This window comes from Capsella rubella, unplaced genomic scaffold, assembly GCF_000375325.1.
Source record: "Capsella rubella cultivar Monte Gargano unplaced genomic scaffold, Caprub1_0 scaffold_7, whole genome shotgun sequence".
NCBI lineage: Eukaryota > Viridiplantae > Streptophyta > Magnoliopsida > Brassicales > Brassicaceae > Capsella > Capsella rubella.
Window position 1 is genome coordinate 16,074,584 of NW_006238917.1, and position 19,818 is coordinate 16,094,401.

General features: G+C 32.8%; 4 protein-coding genes across 4 annotated transcripts; 2 read left to right on the forward strand and 2 right to left on the reverse strand.

Moving 5' to 3' along the window:
• Window positions 1-997: 997 nt before the first annotated feature.
• On the reverse strand, window positions 998-3,853 carry LOC17878609 (cysteine-rich receptor-like protein kinase 42). Its single transcript, XM_006283232.2, has 6 exons — window positions 2,969-3,853; window positions 2,747-2,860; window positions 2,228-2,578; window positions 1,891-2,125; window positions 1,651-1,795; window positions 998-1,557 (listed from the first exon to the last, which is right to left on the reverse strand). The coding sequence occupies exons 1-6, from the start codon at window positions 3,705-3,707 to the stop codon at window positions 1,186-1,188; spliced, it is 1,956 nt and encodes a 651-aa protein (XP_006283294.1). The 5' UTR covers window positions 3,708-3,853; the 3' UTR covers window positions 998-1,185.
• A 1,660-nt stretch (window positions 3,854-5,513) lies between these two features.
• Window positions 5,514-7,275, forward strand: LOC17880957 (glutaredoxin-C2). Its single transcript, XM_006284736.2, has 4 exons — window positions 5,514-5,693; window positions 5,925-6,013; window positions 6,793-6,891; window positions 7,010-7,275. The coding sequence occupies exons 1-4, from the start codon at window positions 5,638-5,640 to the stop codon at window positions 7,099-7,101; spliced, it is 336 nt and encodes a 111-aa protein (XP_006284798.1). The 5' UTR covers window positions 5,514-5,637; the 3' UTR covers window positions 7,102-7,275.
• A 189-nt stretch (window positions 7,276-7,464) lies between these two features.
• LOC17878603 (transcription factor MYB115) lies at window positions 7,465-9,538 on the reverse strand. The gene is made up of 3 exons (XM_006285900.2): window positions 8,671-9,538; window positions 8,373-8,499; window positions 7,465-8,240 (listed from the first exon to the last, which is right to left on the reverse strand). Exons 1-3 carry the CDS (start codon window positions 9,300-9,302, stop codon window positions 7,692-7,694), a joined length of 1,308 nt encoding a protein of 435 aa, XP_006285962.2. The 5' UTR covers window positions 9,303-9,538; the 3' UTR covers window positions 7,465-7,691.
• Window positions 9,539-11,932: 2,394 nt separating this feature from the next.
• On the forward strand, window positions 11,933-15,040 carry LOC17880752 (transcription factor MYB24). The gene is made up of 3 exons (XM_006285718.2): window positions 11,933-12,453; window positions 13,473-13,602; window positions 14,278-15,040. The coding sequence occupies exons 1-3, from the start codon at window positions 12,297-12,299 to the stop codon at window positions 14,654-14,656; spliced, it is 666 nt and encodes a 221-aa protein (XP_006285780.1). The 5' UTR covers window positions 11,933-12,296; the 3' UTR covers window positions 14,657-15,040.
• Window positions 15,041-19,818: the final 4,778 nt, after the last annotated feature.

Consider the following 19,818-nt stretch of genomic DNA (forward strand, 5'->3'; position numbering starts at 1 on the left):
GGATACAAGTCAAAGGATCATCGATACATTCTTACATATCAATTGCTTTGTATCTTGTATTCTTCCTCTGACATTACACTCTCTGTTACAATAAACAACAGAGATTTATACTGTCTTGTATTTAGACGGTGTATCTGTTTGTCCTAGTCTTTGAAATGTGTTTCTTGTGAGGCTTTCTAACTAAAAGCTCATTCTGATGATCTCATTATCGTATTCAATCCAAAGCCTTGACTTGAAAGCCCGTAGCACTGGTCTCAGTCTCGTGAGAGTCTTGAAGCTTCTCTGTTTAACTTAAATCTTTGGTTTTACTTTACAGGTATGAGTCTACAAAAGTATCATATTTATTTTCTCCCATCATTTGATCATTGTCTCTTGTTTGTAATTCGTATCATAATTGATAATTGATATTTCTTTGCTTTAGGTCTCTGTTTATTGAATATCATTAATATACACATGTTATATACGGTGCATATAAAAAACCTATAATTGCTTCAGTTTTAAACATCTATCTCAGTTTTTTTTTGTAACCTAGTTGTAGATACCCGTTTACGTTTGCGGTTGGCTGAATTTTGCTAATGTGTTTTTAAGATCCAAAACAGAACACTATTATAACCCAACATATCAATCAACAAATGCAAAATTGGAGTTTGGACGATGTGATATATATAGTTACTATACCCAAACATAAAATCAAATTGACGCCATGTTGCATATTTGTGTAATAGAATGATATTTTAGTAAAAAAATTTAGAAACTTATGATTATAATGTTTTGTGATAAGTACTATATTAGGTGACCTAAATGGCGAATGTTCCTAAGATCGGGAAGGCTGTCTATAATGTTTCTTGATATAGGATGGGGTTTGTTGTATTATGAATTCAAGATCAAGAACCAATAAGGAATGTGTCATGGCTTGTGACAGGGTATGATTTTTTTTTTTTCTTTTTCTTCCAATAGGAAAAATATATATATAGAAGAGAACAATGGGAGTTTAAAAGATGTTGGATATGTTAAAAGTGTTAGTGTTATAAATCAGTTTGTGAAATTGATATTTGTGCTACCGCGGTTATATCCCGCTTATAAAATCAGATTACCACCCAAAAAAAGCTCGATGTAATGCATTCAGATGAATTTTGTGTACACCTACCTCAAGAAATCGGTGAAATATTCTAGGAAAAAAAGTCATTAGCTTCTATGAGTAGTAGAAGATTCTGAAGAGGTATATGAAGCTTGATCCGTTTTGACCATCGTGTTACATGTCGTAGTACTATTGGTGCTATGAGATATAGTACTACTGTACTCTAGGTCTTTAGTTAGAGGGCTAGTCCTCAAGAATGGAGGATTGGTTGGAGCTGGAATCAAGTGATCTCTCTCGGTTAACATGCGGATGACTTCTTCCATCGACGGTCTGAGTGATGGAGAAGCTTGTGTGCATAACAATCCCACGCGGAGAACTTTACAAGCTTCTGCTTTGCTGCCTTGTTCTTGAAGCAACTCATCTTTTAGACATGAGTCGAGAGCTTCACCCAATCTATTCAGTGTGTAGAGGCTCCAGACCTAGGGACAATGAAACAATATAATGGTGGATATGGAAATTCAAAGAAACCTTAAACTTTAATAACAATGAATATGGTGGTTGGGGATTCTTACTCGTTGTAGGAGATGACCTGTTACTGGTACAAACGAGTTGTTTCTTGTTCCACAAGCAATTTCAAGAACAAGAACTCCGAAGCTATATACGTCTGCTTTCTCTGTTAACTGTCCTCTAACAATATACTCTGGAGCCATGTAACCTCTGTAAAGTGACATAACTCAGTTTGAAATATTTATCTTGAGCCTAGCCGGTAGTGATATAAACCATTTGTGTTCTAGTGTTTTTGAGTAGCTTACAGAGTTCCAGCGATGCCAGTGCTAAGATGAGTTTTGTCATAACCAAAACATCGAACCAAACCGAAATCAGCGATCTTGGGATTGAGCTGTTCGTCTAGAAGAACATTACTAGTTTTGATGTCACGATGAATAATCCTCACTGGAGATCCACCGTGTAGGTAAGCCAGTCCCTCTGCTGTTCCCAAGATTATGTTTAGCCTCTGGCTCCAGTTTAAGACCTTGCTTTTACTTTCATCTGAAAATCACAAACATATGACTTATTAGACTCTACTCTGTTTTATAAACATTTTGATGTTCTTTTTTCTTCTCAACAAGACTATAAAGGAGAATTTATTACCAAAGAGAAAGTGGTCGAGGCTTTTGTTAGGAACGTACTCGTAGACCAAGAGACTCTCAGGTCCTTCAATGCTACAACCAAGAAGTTTGACGAGGTTTTTATGTTGGATTCCACTAATGAGATTCACTTCGTTGAAGAATTCTTCTACCCATTCTCTTGTGTTGAACACTAATCTCTTCACTGCCACGTTCTTGCCATTTGCAAGGGTTCCTAAGAAAACGGTGCCGTTTCCTCCTTGCCCTAGTTTTTTCTTGGTGTTGAAGTAATCAGTAGCCTTCTCTAGCGTCTCGTACTTGAACTTCGTCTTTGAATTGTTGAATTTTCTCGAAATTAGACCTAGGTTTTTTTGTTCTGCTCCCGAACAGAGATTAGTGAGATAAATCAATCAAAAGCCAGTAGAATACGTGACATGTGACATGTGTGACATGCCAAATCAAATAATTATAAGCTAGAGAACGAATGTTTCTTCTATATATGGATTATTCAACATATCACATGCGCATTTAATTAAGTGTTTACCTTGTTTGGTCTTGGACACTTTTATCATAATGACATACGTTGCCAAGAGAATGAGCAAGACGAACGCTGACGTTGTCAAGACAATAGCCACGATGACTCCTTTGTTAAAACGCACTACAAATTAACAAACCAAAACACTCCATTAGTTTGGTTCATTATGTTATAATATATGACATAACTAACAAGTCTTACCATGAATGTTATGATGCTAACAAGTCTTACCATGAATGTTATGATGTCCATCACCATTGTAGAACTTATGATCAGAGTACCTAAGGTAACACCCTGTATTCATAGCTCTACCTTCACGCCTCGAAACGCACCGTTTCAATTCTTTAACAGCTTTCTCCAAACAAACTCTACAGTCTTCCTTACCCAAACTCTCCCAACACTGAGCAAGCGCGTGTACTCCACTCTCTCCGGCGACTCCGAACCCTCCCTTTCTAACCGCGACTCGGGCCGCGGTCTCGGAAACGCGGAACCCGAGCTGTTGATCTAAAACGGTGTCGTTGCTACAAGAATAACTATCCGACGTAGCTGAGACTGATTCGCCGTAGAACTCGTAGGTCTCGTAACGGAGGAAACAACCGTCGAGGAAGATTCTTGCGGAGGAGGAAGGGAGACAACGAGGGAGGCGCGTGCGTGCGATCGCGTAACAGAGCTGGCAATCCGACGGTGAGAGATCGTCGTGGCATTGGATCATTGCGTAGATAGACGGCGTTGTGTTTAAAGATTGAGTTGCGAAACGTCGTGTGGTCAGTTTTAAAGAGAGTGAATGCATATCTTCGACGAACGTTGGGATGTAGTTCGGATCCGCCGAGGATTTGCTACGTCCGCCGCAGAAAAGACCGGAGACGGTGGTTCTTTGATCGTCGGAGGAGCAATACAAGAACGGTAAAAAGAAGAAGGAAAATAAAACGACGATGTAATGAAACCGTATTGTTTTTGTGAGGCAATACATTTTTTTTAATGTTTTTGCAGAGAGGCTCTCATATGCTTAATTATTTGTCATTTCGTTTTGTTATATAATTCGAAATAGTCGTATTATAATAAGTGAACATGATATATACCAAAACTCCACATAAATTTGTAGTAAGCAGAACATAAAAACATAGTCCTTTTTCGTTTCTTGCTATAGCATAATACAAATTTAGTGACTATATAATCACTTAACTAACTAAGAAACATCTATTTGAACGAGTTTAATTTAAGTAATGATGTGATAAACGAATGGATACAAAGAAACGATAAAGACATTGATCGTAATAAATAGAGAATCCTGGCCTTTAATAGCGATGTGAAAACGTGTACAGTTGTAACTTGTAAGGTCCAAAACTAGTGATAGATCAGACTTCAGACATTCATACTGCTTAAATTTAATTATTGATTGAGTACGATTTTTTTAAAAATTTTAATGGGTTTACAAATTTAATGGACATTGGAAAATTTCAGGAAAAATAAACCCTTTTAAAGCATTTTTTTTTTCTTTTTTAAAGTTGTAAGTAAGATTCTAAAGATTATTACGATTTGTGTATGAACTGTTTAATCAAGAGAATATACACAAAGCATGAATAATCAGAAGTATCGTTATCAGAAATAAATTAAATGGGCCGTCCTAATTTATGCGTCGGTGGCTAACTCGTTAAGTGGGTGGGGACGTGGGGTAATGTTAGGTTGGGTGTAAGGCTAAATTCAATAATCTTCGCCTCAATTACTGACTCGATTCGTACTCATCGGTATACAACGTTACGTATCATCATTGGAGTACTCAAGTGTATTAAAAAAAAAAATATAATATAGTATACTGTTACTAGCAAACAATAATCACCATAAAATACGAATAATACACGTTTTTTCTTTAATTAGGTTCACAAGTCACTGTATTATATGGGTCTACTACTTCATGAGACCACACCAATGTATAAGTATTGGTGCAACAATTATAAATTCCATCACAAAATACTATCTTTTTCTAGTACTACAAATCAATGTACTCGACCACAAATAATTGTATTTGGCTATTTGCAGATGTAGGTTTAAGAACTCTACACCTCACGTTGAGGATATACACATACTAAAGAACACAGTAATCCATCATTACTAGAACTGATTAATCAAATTTGATTTTTAATTTTTGTATCTAAACTCTTTGTAGGTTCTGTTAAGGTGGTAAATGTTTTTTAAGCCTTTAAGGCCCCAGTATATATATATTTTTGTCCACAATTCAACAAATCAATACCATATAATAACAATATCTTTTATTTTTATGTGTAAGTAGTAAATTTTATTAAAACAATGTTGGTTTTGCTCGCCACAAAAAGAAAAGCTTCTTTAAGTAAAAATAAAAAATAAAAACAAATCATAATACAAAAAATTAATTTTATTAGTCTTTTTTTATATAACTATTTTTACAATACAAAAATTAAAAAAAAAAAAGATCCAATTGTATAAACGAAAATAAAAGATTCAAATTTACATGAGCCAGACTTTCAGAAAATTAAAACAGAATGAAGGCCCAATAAAAGCCCAATAATATAGAAATCTAAATGGAAACACAATCGTTTGGTGAAAAAAAAAAAAACACAATTTCCCGTTTCGTAATCGACGGCTGATATCAAATAATTAAATCTCCGTGTCAAAATTGACGGCTAATATCGAATAATTTAAAACCCCCGTTTTGTTTTATTCTATTTGATTTTGAACGTCGTTTTGACTGATTCAACTACAAAATAATATCTATCATCCATCCATACATACAATACATACATATTGCGTTTGCCTTTTATAAAGCCGAGTGATTCGCTTCTCTTCTCTGATACTTTTTAGTTTCCTTCTCCACTCGAAGCTCAGATCGATAACAAAAACTTAACAATTTCTCAATCTCGACGAAGATGGCGATGCAGAAGGCTAAGGAGATCGTTAACAGTGACTCAGTCGTCGTTTTCAGGTCACCCTTTCTCTTCTTCTCTGTTCTCTAATCTTTTTACGCGATCTTCTCTGTTTTGATTGTTTTGTGAACCTTCGAATCTGTGTATATGGCTTTGATTGTGTGTTGTGAAATTGGATTTTCAATGGAGAATTGATACGATTAAGTATCCATGGATGTATCTAGACGCTTTTGTGTAGTAAAGGAAGAAATCTGATTTTGTGGCTGTGGTTTCGTTTTGGAATTTTGCAGCAAGACTTTTTGTCCGTACTGTGTGAGAGTGAAGGAGCTTTTGCAACAGTTGGGAGCTAAGTTCAAGGCTGTTGAGCTCGACACTGAAAGTAATAAATTTCACAACTTTTTTCATTATGAATTTGTTTGGTTTACTGTGTCTTGTTTGATTCAAGTATAGGTTTTTGCTCTGTTTTTGGGAAGTTCTAATTGTTCTATTGCTTGTGTATTGAGATTTGAGTTTAGTTTATTTGATCCAAGTTTAGATTGTGTTCATGAATCCAACCGTAGAAACTTTTGCTGGAGACTCATGTTTATGTTTTTGATCCCAAGTATAGGTTTTGTTTACGAAGATGATCGAAAATTTCTCTGTTTTCTTTGAGATCCCATGATCATGTGGTTGTGTACACCAAGATTTTCAGAAAGCATATCACCCTAAGGACTTTTACAAGCAATGAACTATGCATATGACATTGATCCAAGTATAGGTTTTCTTCATGAACCCACTGTAGAAATTTTGTCTTCTTTCTATGGAGATTCGATCCAAGTTTATGACCTGATGATCGTGTGGTTCTTATCTTCCATGAGTCGAAGAAGTTTCATCAACCTTAAGCACTTTTTGAATATTTATTTGCTTTCTCTAGAGATTGGAGTTTAGGTTTTTAATTCAAGTAAAGGTTTTTTTGTTCATGAATTGGTCATTGAGTATTTCACTGTTTGCTTTCTCTGGGATCTCATGAACATGTACGTTCTTATCATTTACCCTTAAACAATCTTAAAAGAAGTAACTAATTGCATTTATTCAGATTTGTATATATACTTACTAAAGAATCCAGACTCAAGCATGGTTGTGCTATTTTGAATAATTCATTGCTGTTGTTTAATACAGGTGATGGTAGCCAAATTCAATCAGCTCTTGCAGAATGGACAGGACAGCGCACCGTGCCTAATGTGTTTATAGGAGGAAACCACATTGGTGGCTGTGATGGTAAGAAAATTAGAATTATTATTCCCTTCAAAACTTTTGTTTGCTTTTTTTTTTGTGGTCGCAGACCTCTAATTTTATTATTCTAAACCAAATTTTTGTGATTTTCATTGCATTGTAGCAACATCAAACTTGCATAAAGACGGGAAGTTGGTTCCGCTGTTAACTGAAGCTGGAGCTATCGCTGGAAAGACCGCAACAACCTCTGCTTAAGAAGCACATCCTTATGTGATTGCTTCATCAGGAATAAAAAAGGTTTGAGTCAGCAATAAGAAGTTGTTTCGTTGTAGTCAAGTTAAGAAATATTCTGGAATGTTATAAGATTGTGGTTATGTTGAAGTCCAGTTTGAACTTCTGATATATATTATGTTAATCATCTTCTGGATATGCGTTTGGTAACATTTTAGTATAACTAGAAATTCGAGTTTAGGCTCTCAGATTAAATCAATTGAAGAGTGGGGAGGTCGTAGTAAGGACGGTTGAGTATCGCCACAATCATGATTTGGGACATTTTGTGGACTATCAAATGAGATTAGGGGAGCAAATTAACAAAATCCTAGTACAACACAAAAAAAATAATCATAAGTTTGAAGTATTGTAAAACACAAATAGTCTTTCATTTAGATTAGATAGATTGATAGATAGATAGATTATAGATAGATAGAAGTCAAAAAGAAAAGAAAAAAGAGATATAGATAGGTAGCTACATAGATAGATAGATAGATAGACTTAAGCATGAGGGTGATAATGAGAAAACATCTTGAGCAGAGCAATCTCCTTCATAGGGAATTAGTTCCAACCATTCATGAGCATCCATTCATGAGCATCCATTCATGAGCATCATCATCATCCACGGGTTCATTAACTCTTGTGAAATCATTACCCCATGGAACCGCTGTTTTCTCCGGAACATACGCATCCATCATCATTGTTGCGGGATTCTGCCTTCCACCAACCAGATTACCCCATGTATACACTGTTTTCTCCGGAACATAAACCGAGGTTGTTGCTGCAGTCTGCCTTGTAGCATCCAGATTCAGATTCATCATCACCCCATCAGCAACGTTCTCACGTTTGTTATTCTCCATTTCAGCGTTTGCAACAGCTCCTCTGTTCAAGTTGTTGACTGCAGTAGACCATATGTAATTTTCAAGGGTGTTGTTGGGAGGGGGGAGGGCACCACTTCTCTTGTTCTTCATCGAGAGTAGCCGACGTTTTGTGGCATTCCAATGGTTCTTAACAATATTCTCACTTCGTCCAGGGAGTCTCTTCGCGATTTGGGTCCATTTGTTCCCAACTTGCTTGTGAATTTGAACCAGTATTTGATCTTCTTCTTCACTCCAAGCATTTTTCTAACAAAACACTCATTACTTATATATAATTTGGTGCATATATATTAACCTAGCTTATATAACCACTTGTAGTCGTTACCAATTCATATATACAAATACATAAAATTGAAAAGATCAATAGAAGAGAAGTACCTGGATGTCCGGACGGAGATGGTTGTGCCACCTCTCTCTACACTGTTTACCAACTCGTCCTTGGAACGATTTTGCGATTTCTGTCCATCTTCTCGTTCCAATACGTTTCACCATTTTCCGTAACAGCCTATATATATATATATTTACATGGCCAACACACATATTAATTATAATAACAATAACCATGTCATAAAATAAATTTATATAGGTATATATATTTTTAAGAATTTTAGTAATGGAATTCAATTTTTTTTTTTTACATCAACAGACTGAAAATAAAATAAAAATGAAAACTTACTTGTCCTCAGCAAGATTCCATTGCCCTTTATGACTGATGCCTTTCTTCTTCTGATCGGTTTTGATGATCACCTTCTCCTCTGGCTCTGACACATTAGTTTGTTGAGACTCAACCATGAAATGAACAAGGGTTGGCTCATGATTACCAGTGATATTCCCTTGATTGTGAGAAATATCATTCAACATAGGGTTCACCTGAAAACCATGCATATCATATGGTATACCTTGAGATGTTACAGGGAACGGGGTGTAATAGGTCTTTGGGAATTTTAGGTCACCGGTTATGTTATGTTGAAATCCCTCGAAAGCATCGGTGTTTGAGTAGGAAGAGTTACCCATAAATGGATATGTTGAGGGTATTTCATTTGGAGGAAGTATGGGAAATAAATGGTTTTGAGTAACACAATTGTGAGGATTAGAGATTTGGTTTGGGACCGATGAAATCAGATTTTGGTGATACATGTTAGGAGTAACATTTAAAACAGAAGGTTGAGTCCTTCCAATATCAAAAGAAAGAGTTAAACTGTCACCAAGAGATTTGAGATGCTCTTTTTGTAGATAAGATGCATCATCAGTATGAAATTGGTGAGAGTTTATGAGGAGATCATCATAGATGTTCGTCATCAACCCCATTCTTAAAAGCAACTCGAACTTGAAGGTAATCGAAAAATCGATGAATTCAAGATATGAACTCAAGAGATATTTTGGTTTGAGATCAGAAATACAAGAGGGAACTCAAGAAATATTTTGGTTTGAGATCAGAAATACAAGAGGAATGATAGAGATAAAAATAAAATTCACTGATTGACAACTATATATAAATGTAGAAAGGGAAAACTGGAACTTGAGAGACTACAAAGATGAATCACCTTAAAATTGACTGAAAATGAATGCACTCTTTAAAGTTGACTAAATATGAGAAAATGTAAAATTTCATTCTAAAAGATAAATGTTAATATGCAAGATCAATAAATTACTTCATTGAAAGAATAATTTGGTAAATTTCCATAGATTTTCTGAGGTCGTAATATTAAACACTAAAATGCAACAAAACAAAACAAAAATTTATGTGCAATAAATTAAATTCGCTAATTAGGGTAATTTTATAAATTGGGATTTCAACAGTAATAGTCCACGTAGTTTAAGGATAGAATAGTCATTTCATTTCTAAGTTGGAAGAAATAAGAATCTTGAAATCATAATGAATGGTATTTTAGGAATTTTGTGTGTTCAAAGAAATTCTCGTAATTTTCGGACACGTGCTAGACATGTAAGTAAGTTTTTAATGGTAAAAGTTTTCTTTCTATAAAAAAAACTTTTTGGATTTGAACCGTTAGATATGCTTTATTAATTTTAGCAATGATGTCTATAAAATGATTTTTGTTGTAAATATTTATTTCGAAATGTTTAAACACGTGCTAGGCATGTAAGAAAGTTTATCATTTTTTTATTTCAACCATGGGGTACGCTTTTTTCATAAAGATAGATGTTTAAGGTTAGCACCAATATCTACAAGATGGTTTGTGTTTTATAAAATTTTGATTCTTTTATTTTAAGCTTTCATATTGTTATTTTATATGTTATTTAAATGATTTATTTTCAATAAAGTAGCTGCTTGGTTTCATGAGATATATATTAAATACAGAAAAATATTAGTTCCTTCGAAACTTTGATTTTTATTTCAAAATTTTCATGATCTTTAAGTTACCTAAAATTTGTCATATGTTTGGGTTGTGTTAATTTTCTAAATCAGATACATAAACTATGGTACTTGTGAATACATATCAAGAAGATGGACTCAGGAGATTTTATCACTTGGACGCCAAAATTAAAACGACAAGCCTAAATTGGTAGAAGAAAGGGTCACCTTATAGGATTTGGATTCATGATTATGGAGGATGATGATTGAAGAAAGAGAGAAAATGAGAGTAGAAAAGAAGACATTATTTTTGATTGATTCTTTTGCCAATTGATGTAAAGAACATTTACATAAGGGTTTGCAAGGACAAACCAAAGTACAAACTGGAAATAGCAACCAGACATTTTACAAACTCTAGTCATATATTAAACCAAAAGAGATCAGGAAAATATCACATCCTGTCACAAGAGGCTCGTTCCTTGTTTGATCATCATATACATGCTTTATTTCGATGAATGTGTTGTGTTCGCATAATATTAGCGTCATGTTCCATCCGTCAAAAACATGACTTAGTCGACGGCCTCAACTATTTGACAACCAGATGATAGTGGACTGAATTCTTGTTCTTCTCACACCCACACACAATACTTATAAAGATTTAAACCTGACATAAAAAAAATTATCTCTATTATGTTCACCTCTATAGAAATTCTAGTCCATCCGCTCATATCTCCCTCTTGCATTGAAGAAACTGTCTTTCTCCAATAAAACTAGTCCTATATCCTCACTAAGTAAAAGATCACCTTTATATTTGACCTTGACTAAAATTTGATATCTATGCTCACCGGCCGTACCCAATATTCACTTACTATATAATGTTTGTTGTTGGAAACAAACCAAAGTCCCACATCGGAAAATTAGAAAAAGAAGTTTATAATATATAAGTCAAGTTCAACTTAAATTAGTGTGAGATCTTTTAGAAAAGAGCCCAATAACAAATCCGTGCGGACTTGAGTAATGAGTTCAAAGCGAACAATATCATACTATTGAAAGAAATTGACTTGACTTGAAAACCCAACAAGGTTTTAATCCACACTCGCATCCCTGTCAATAAGCACATACATATTCCTCGCATGAACTTATTCTCTTTTCTCAACAAGTAAGATTACCTCATGATCACTTATTCCAAAGATTACCTCGCATGAACTTATTATTTTTCATTTTTATCACCAAGAAAGTATCATATATCAAAATTGGGTTTGAAAACTCATTCACTTTCATATATTATTTTAGTCACCGGTAGAGATGCCTATGCAGGGTAAATGCATCAGAATGAGTTAATATTCATATTCGAACCATAACTATATATAACAGTTATTTTGATTCTAAAACAAAAGAAGAAAGTCCTATACAGTTGTATAAAGACTCAGTAACTTATGCGAGTAAATGCACCAAAAATGAGGTGTACATTCAATTTGGTCTTAGGTTTTTCGTTTTCCTTCCGATTTTCAGTTTATAAATAATAGAATATCCAAATAAAAGTTTAATTTATCATATATAGTTTGGTATACTTTTGTTCGTTTGGATTGTAATGTACGTCGAAGAATGATTGTGCAATCACATATACATATACATGTAGGAAGAAGATATTGATAGAGATATCATACAATATGATCATACACTATCATAATTAGGTCGTGAAGCTATATATCTCCCCCATGTGTTATTCCAATTTGTATAAAAATAAAATTAAAAACAACAATAAGTGTGGCCAATTAGTACTATCTAAAGTAATTTAAGATTTTGGATTAAAATTTAGAAACCTTTCTCTCTATAAAAGCAGTAGCTATCTCTCTGCCCACCACCACCTCAAAATATCAACTCTCTCTCACACTTTCAGAACTCTCCTTTTCTATTTCTCTCTCTAGAAAATATCTTCATCTATTGATTAGATATAGAGTAGAGTTATCAAGAGTTACTTCGTAGATATGGAGAAAAGAGAAGGCAGTGGTACTGGTGGCTCGGGATCATCAGGAGATGCAGATGTGAGAAAAGGGCCATGGACCATGGAAGAAGATTTGATTCTCATCAATTATATTGCCAATCATGGTGAAGGTGTTTGGAACTCTCTCGCCAAATCTGCAGGTCAAAATTCTTATATATAAATATCACAATATTCTACTTTATCACCAATTATTTGTGTGTGTATGTGTTGATGAACTAGGGTTTTGATTTTCACATGCGAAATATATGTTTAGATAGAAAATTTATATTGATCTAAATCTATATGAACTAGGAATTTTTCTCATATATTAAAATCATAATATATATATATATATATATGTGTATATGTGTGTGTGTGTGTGTGTGTGTAAGCAAAGACTATCTCAAACTATTTGAAATCCATGGATAATATAAATTTGTAGCAAAGTCTCCCAAATTTGTGCACATATCAGTAAAGCCAATAAGATGATAAAATTTTGAATCCAGATCTTAATGGAATGCATCAATCGAATAAAATCATCCGATCCCTTTAAAATCTCTGTTATATTGTATGTACATAATTTTGGAAATGATTATATTGGTTGTGGAGAAACAAAAATATTAATCTTGTGCCTGTCTATAACGAAAAAAATCATTTATGTGTACATTTTTTCGATTTATGTTTACCAGTTTTAATATATCTTACTAACACTATTGTGTTACACAGATCGACATGACCTTGTAATTTGATCGAACCTCTTTTATTTATACGAGATCGCTTTAACTACAAAAGGTCTTGTTTGGAACTTGTTCCTAACTGCAATGGTTAGCTAGGGTTTTTAAAACTTGATATTTCTTCTTACACTCTCAATCACAACAACAGATTTATCCCAAAATAACTCAATGCAAAACACTTCTTATTTATTAGCAACGTTTTTAGACCTGACCTAGCCTGTCCGGTTATAATTGTTACCCGTAAGCGAATAAAACTTATGTTAGGGTTTAAAAATCGAATAATACTAAAACACAATAACAGACAAGAAAAGAAAAGAAAATGATATTACCAGTGAATAGAACAAATACGATATATGTAATATATATATACACATGCATGCACACAAACGATATTTTCTATTTCTTCATAATTTATTAATGTAACTATAATTCTATGTAATATATAGGTCTAAAACGCACCGGAAAAAGTTGCCGGCTCCGGTGGCTGAACTACCTCCGACCAGATGTGCGACGGGGAAATATCACAGCAGAAGAACAGCTCATCATCATGGAACTTCATGCCAAATGGGGAAATAGGTTAGTAATGTGTTTATACATACAAAAATTCTAAAAGTACGTACAATATATAAGGTTATATATATACGAACGAAGCGAAGCTAGGTTTTCGAATTGGTTATATACATAGACATCAAAGCTATTAAATTTATAGACATCAAAACTATAAGTTCTCGAACTATGAATCGGTTTCATATAAAGACTGAAAGGATCTTTAAAAAGACATCAAAGCAAGACATTAGGTGACGAAGCCAAACATATTGGTGGGTATGACAAAACTTACAACTCTTTTTCTCAGCCATTTGTTTGAGTTTTCCACACGTGTCGAAAATTTCTTCACCATTAACATTAAACCTCGTGCCTATTCTGGATTCTGGTTGTAATTCTCTATACGACCATGTACAAAGACATGTACCAAATATACTATATACATCTCTTTTGTCAACACGAAATACTTATATATTGGGAACTGTATGTACAAGCATAAAAGAGATGTATACCGAAAGTTAGATATTCCATTATATATGGTCTTATAATTGAAATTCACACCATACCATATAACAGTAGATGTAGCTGTTTCCTTGCAGCCACAGCTTTGATCTAACTTCAATATAGTCATTTGTTATATCTTAATTAACATACGTATGCATAATTAATAAATCTTGATGATAAATTATATATTCTTGACTATGTCAGGTGGTCGAAAATAGCAAAGCATTTACCGGGAAGAACCGACAACGAGATAAAGAATTTTTGGAGGACCAAGATCCAGAAATACATAATCAAGAACGGAGAAACGACGACGACCGCTGGATTGCAAAGCTCTGAGATCATGAACCATCATGTGACAAGTACAAGCAAAGTCTTGAATGATACTCTAGAAGAACCCATGGATTTGTACTCTCCAACGACGTCGTATCAATATGCCAACAATATCGATCATCTTCAGCTTAGTTACGGCACTTATGTGCCTGAGTCAGATTCGATCATGATGCCATTATCAATTGATCAAGACGTACAAAACTATTGGAGCGTCGATGATCTTTGGCCCATGCATTTATATAATGGTAATTAATTAATAATTAAGTATTTAAAGGGTCCAAAACTAAGAGGGGTATACATATTTTATATACAACTATATGAGTAACTAAACGTCGATCCTTAATATAAATTAAAGTTATAAACAGATATTAAGTGTACTGTATGTATGGTTTTGCCTCATTGTTTAGAGGTAGCTAGGTACTCATCAAGATATTCGACGTTATACCTAAATAAAACTACGGAATGGATCATATACGTACGTATTTTGAAATCTGTTCAGTGCTATATTGTTGATGTATAAGAACACCCTTCAATATTATGTTTTGTATCAACATACAACGTTTATTTTTTACGCTCTCTGTGATTTTTGTTCAATTAAGTGATGAATATATATAATCGGGAGTTCAATATGTTACCGCCGGATAGTTTTATTTATTCTTATGTTAGAAGATAAGTTATGGAAATAATTTTTTTTGAGCTAGTGTATTCTTGTCAATAATATGTAGTATGTATGTTAATACGACTAACGATACAACGACAAAACTACTACAAACAATTATGTACATATGGAGAAATAAAAAAATGTAGTTACGTTATTTCTATTGCAACCACTTTATGGAGATATTTGTCTAATTTTGAAAAACTTTACAAGCTATTATAAAGAGAAAAAGGGAAACAAAATTAGGGAATGATAATCTAGGTTGCATGGAAACGGAAACGCATACGCGGAAACGAAACGTTTCGGAAACGGGAAACGACAATTTTTGAAAATTAAGGATTTGAAACGTTTTGGAAACGTATGTATATATAATTGTATATATATATATATACTAAAATACCAAATATAAAATCCATATTAAAAAAAAAAAAAAGAATTTTTGAAGACATAAATACTAAATAGTTAAACAAAATTCTAAAAGATAATACTAAAACGTTCAAATTCAAATGTTTGGACCATCATCGCCGTTATCATTTTTATCAAATAAAATAGCCTCTAAATCAGGTTCGTCTAGAGAAAGATTTTCAGACTCAAGTTTCCCAAGATTATACTCATTTAGTGAATCAAGTTGATCACCTCCAATATCCCACATATGATTAGACCATAATTTATATTTATAGAAATTATACATCTTTTTTATTAGAGATAGATACAATTTTTTTTTAATCACAATATATATCTTATATATTATATTTTTAAATCTAAAACGGAAATGGGAGTTTCCAAAACGGAAACGGGAGTTTCCATCGAGTTTCCGAAAGAAAATCTTTAGGAATCGTGTTTCCATGGGTATTTTCCGAGTTTCCGAGAGTTTCTGTTTCTGAAACGTTTCGGAAACGGGAAACGCACTTCGAAAAGAGTTTCCATGTAACGTAGATGATAATTAATTTAACGACTACAGTAAACGTCTTTTTGCAATTTTATAATTTGTTTTTTAAAACGTAGACCCGACTTTGATACCGAATTTTTTTGGTGGAAATACATGTACATGTGGATGATACGAAAGCACATGGAACACATGATGACATTTATAATCATGCATAACCTAATTCAACATAGAACATGCATCACAAGCAACTATACAATTGTGATACTTCTTATTACCCTTATTCGCACTGTATCCAATTTTATGCATCACCAAGCAACATGTAGAACCCGACGTTAGCCTAACTCTTTAAACCGAAAATTTTAAAACCTCAAATATGTCTACGAAATTTCGATTAGAGAGGAAAAGAAAGGCTCTATATGAATGAAACAACAGTTACAATGATCGATCCAAATTCCAAAGTTATAACAGCAGAAAAATAAGAATTGTTAATTAATTGGTGTGGAATATATATATTTTCGTGGACGTACGTAGTTAATGTGCTCAATATTTGTTGATGTATAATAAACAAAAGTGGTTAACATTTTGGTTAGTAACTTAGTATATTAGAATGATATACCAGTTAATGTTCAGACTAACTTGAGTCTTAGCATAATGATATTAACTTTGATGATTGATTTAAAAATTTTGATCCAAAAATAATCTTGATTATGAAAAGAAGAATAATCGGACCGACAAGAGTATTAGTTGTGGACGACAAGAAGTTCGGTAAGGGAGTGAGTTCACTATAGTAAGACGGCACAAGTATTTAAGGTTTACCAAACTTCTTGCTTTGTCCAATGAAGCGTTTTGGCCCAATTTGCATTAATAGTTGTAAGAATATATATAACCAAATAAATGTATATATCAAACTAAATTGATACATATCATATTTTTGCATAGACACAAATTATTTCACATATACACACTAGTGGAGATATTATCATCTTAACTGAGTATAAATCAAGTTTGCTGTCGCAAATATGGTTTCGCTCTTCTTTTTAAACTGTTAATTGAAATCACATCTTTCTGATTTGGTCTAAATGAAAGGATATATAATTGAAGTTACACGTTCAGGATTTGGATGTGTAGAATTAAGAGTAGATGCATTGGTTTAGTGATTTGATTATATGTTTTCATCATACGATTTACACCAAAGAGACTTTGGATCTCATCTCAGTCAATGTTTCCATATTGAAAAAAATATTAAAAAAAAATAAAGTAGACAAACCGTTGATATAAGATTTCACTTCCAAAGAGAAACAGATCACCTCATGATGACCAAAGTCGCTTATAGTATTTAGAACTTTAGATTCTATAGCTATCATCACCTCATCATGCATGACCAAGTTGCTTATATATATAGTGTTTTGATTGTGTGTATATAGCATTCATACTAGAACAACATATGCTCAAATCATATTCGTTTTGACCCATCTTCAATCGTAATATATAGATTTTGTGAATTAGATTCAAGTACAAAAGAATATATAAAACATTAAATTTCTTGAGTTAGGTTGCATGTCTTTTTTGGTTTTTGCCCACATGTTTTTCATGTGTAAAACGTGAATTTTCCCATGTGAAACATATACGAAAACATCACATGGTGGCTCGTGCACAAACTTACAGTTGGGTGTAGTATTTAAAACGTGCATGAATTTGAGTTTCATTGTTTTGTTTAGGAGTGGACAAAAATTCCGATATCCGAAAACCGATCCAAAAAATCTGATTCAAAAAACCAAACCTAATAGTCATAAAATCCGAATAGATAATGTATTCTCCTACTCGATTTATCCGAATGCGGAGAAATCTAAACCGAATCCAATCCGAAATTCGAACGCCAAAGCTAGTTATTTTATTACTGTGTATAGTGTACTACTTTTTTTTTCCTTGCTTGTAAGGCTATTATATTGGGCCTTAGGTTTTTTAGAGATTGATTGAAAATTAGATAATGGGCCGAAACCAAGAAATTTTACCCACTAACATCTAAACAATTTGATAAAGGATCCAATAGAACAAAGACATGGATTGAAATTTAAAAGTCGTTTACCAGAATAACTAGGTTTGGACCCGCGCTACAGCGCGGAGGAAATAATTACTTATATATAATGTTTAACGGATTTTGTAAAATAATTTATTTAACCTTTTATCAAAAAAAATTTGAACGGATTAAATTAAATTACATTTTAATTTTACTACAGTGCAGTCGATTACATTAAATCATATATTTGTATAATAAGTTTAGATAAAATAATAAAGGAAAAAAGCGAGTAAATAATAATATATTGAGTTTTGATACAATTAAAAAAAGGGTGAAAATTTAGCAGCACAAAAGAATATTTATCGATAAATTGTTCAATTTAACAATTTTAGTAATAGAAGTAGGAATAGATGTAAAAATTACACACTTACAATATATTTTTTGAAGAACCAACCCGTAACAGAATTCATATCGTAAAAAACATTATTCATAACTCGCTTTAACATTATAACTGTGATTTTAACAAACTACCCGTGGATTATCTAAAATTTACGTAATTTGATATATAATATTTTATCAATAAAAATCATGTCTCCAAATTTACATCTATGTCTCAAAACAAATATTTTAAATATGCTTATCTAACAATGGTTTTAATATTGGTCATATTTATAGTGATTTTAAATCATTGTCCAAAATATTAAACCAAGTGTAATTGAGTATTATACGTCCGTTTTAAAAAATTTAAATTGCAGCATATGCAAAAAAAAGTTAAAATTTTTTGAAACATTTTTATTATTTAGTATAATATCAGAAATTAAAAAAAAGATCAAATAAAAGTGAAAGAAGAATAATATTTTTTTTTAATATATTATATTAATTTAGTTAGATAAATATTAGGAAATCATAAAATTAGTTATGGAAACAATATAATCCTAAAATTAAATATGGAAAGTACCCGATGTATGTATCCAAACCCATTTTAATATCCAATTTTGAAGTATCCAATTTTTTTACTCTTGACCCGACCCACGTTCTATTTTGTACTTGTCTTTTACTAATATAGAGATGTTATAGAAGCAGATGATACTGTATATATGTAATGATGAATCTTACGAAGAAAAAAATTATTCTAATGTAATGAAGAAAAAAAGAAAAAAGCTAATCATTGCTTAAATTACATAGTCAAATAAAATACCACTGGTCATTACGTAAATTAACTTTAATTGGTCGATTCTCTTAAACGGATAAAATCAGTGATAAAAATATATAAAAGAGACTAATCAACAAACAAGCACTAAATTTTAGATAACAAGTCAATTTCACAAAAAAAAAAGAAAAAAGAAAAGATTGAGATATACTCCTCCTCCTTAGTGGGCCGAGCAAAATCCATAAAAGTTTAAAACAAATTATATTTGGAAAACGGCAAATATATGTGTCGTTTCAAATACCACTTCAAAAAGATCTCACTGTCTTTTACTACTTACTACTACTGCCAGTAATAAATATAAGCCGTCTAATATTAGCAAATTACAGCTGTCGATCATCTAAAGCATGTGACGCGTCTCCCAAATCCAAACTCAACGCTCCTTCACATCCACGTGTTACTCACTCTCTACTCTGATCCCCGCCACGTAAGACTCTGTAGCACATAACAAGAGCGAGTAAGCTTTAGTTCTCTACTCTCGCATCTGTGTCGACATAGTCGTGAAAGCGACATGGCTGATTTTGGGAAATGTTTTTTAAAAAACGTTGTCTTTATTCTTGGGGACTAAAAAAAAGCAGATAAGTTAGTAAAAAAAAAAGAAAAATATAGTAAATTACGAAAACACCCTTCAATTTCTCCGGAAG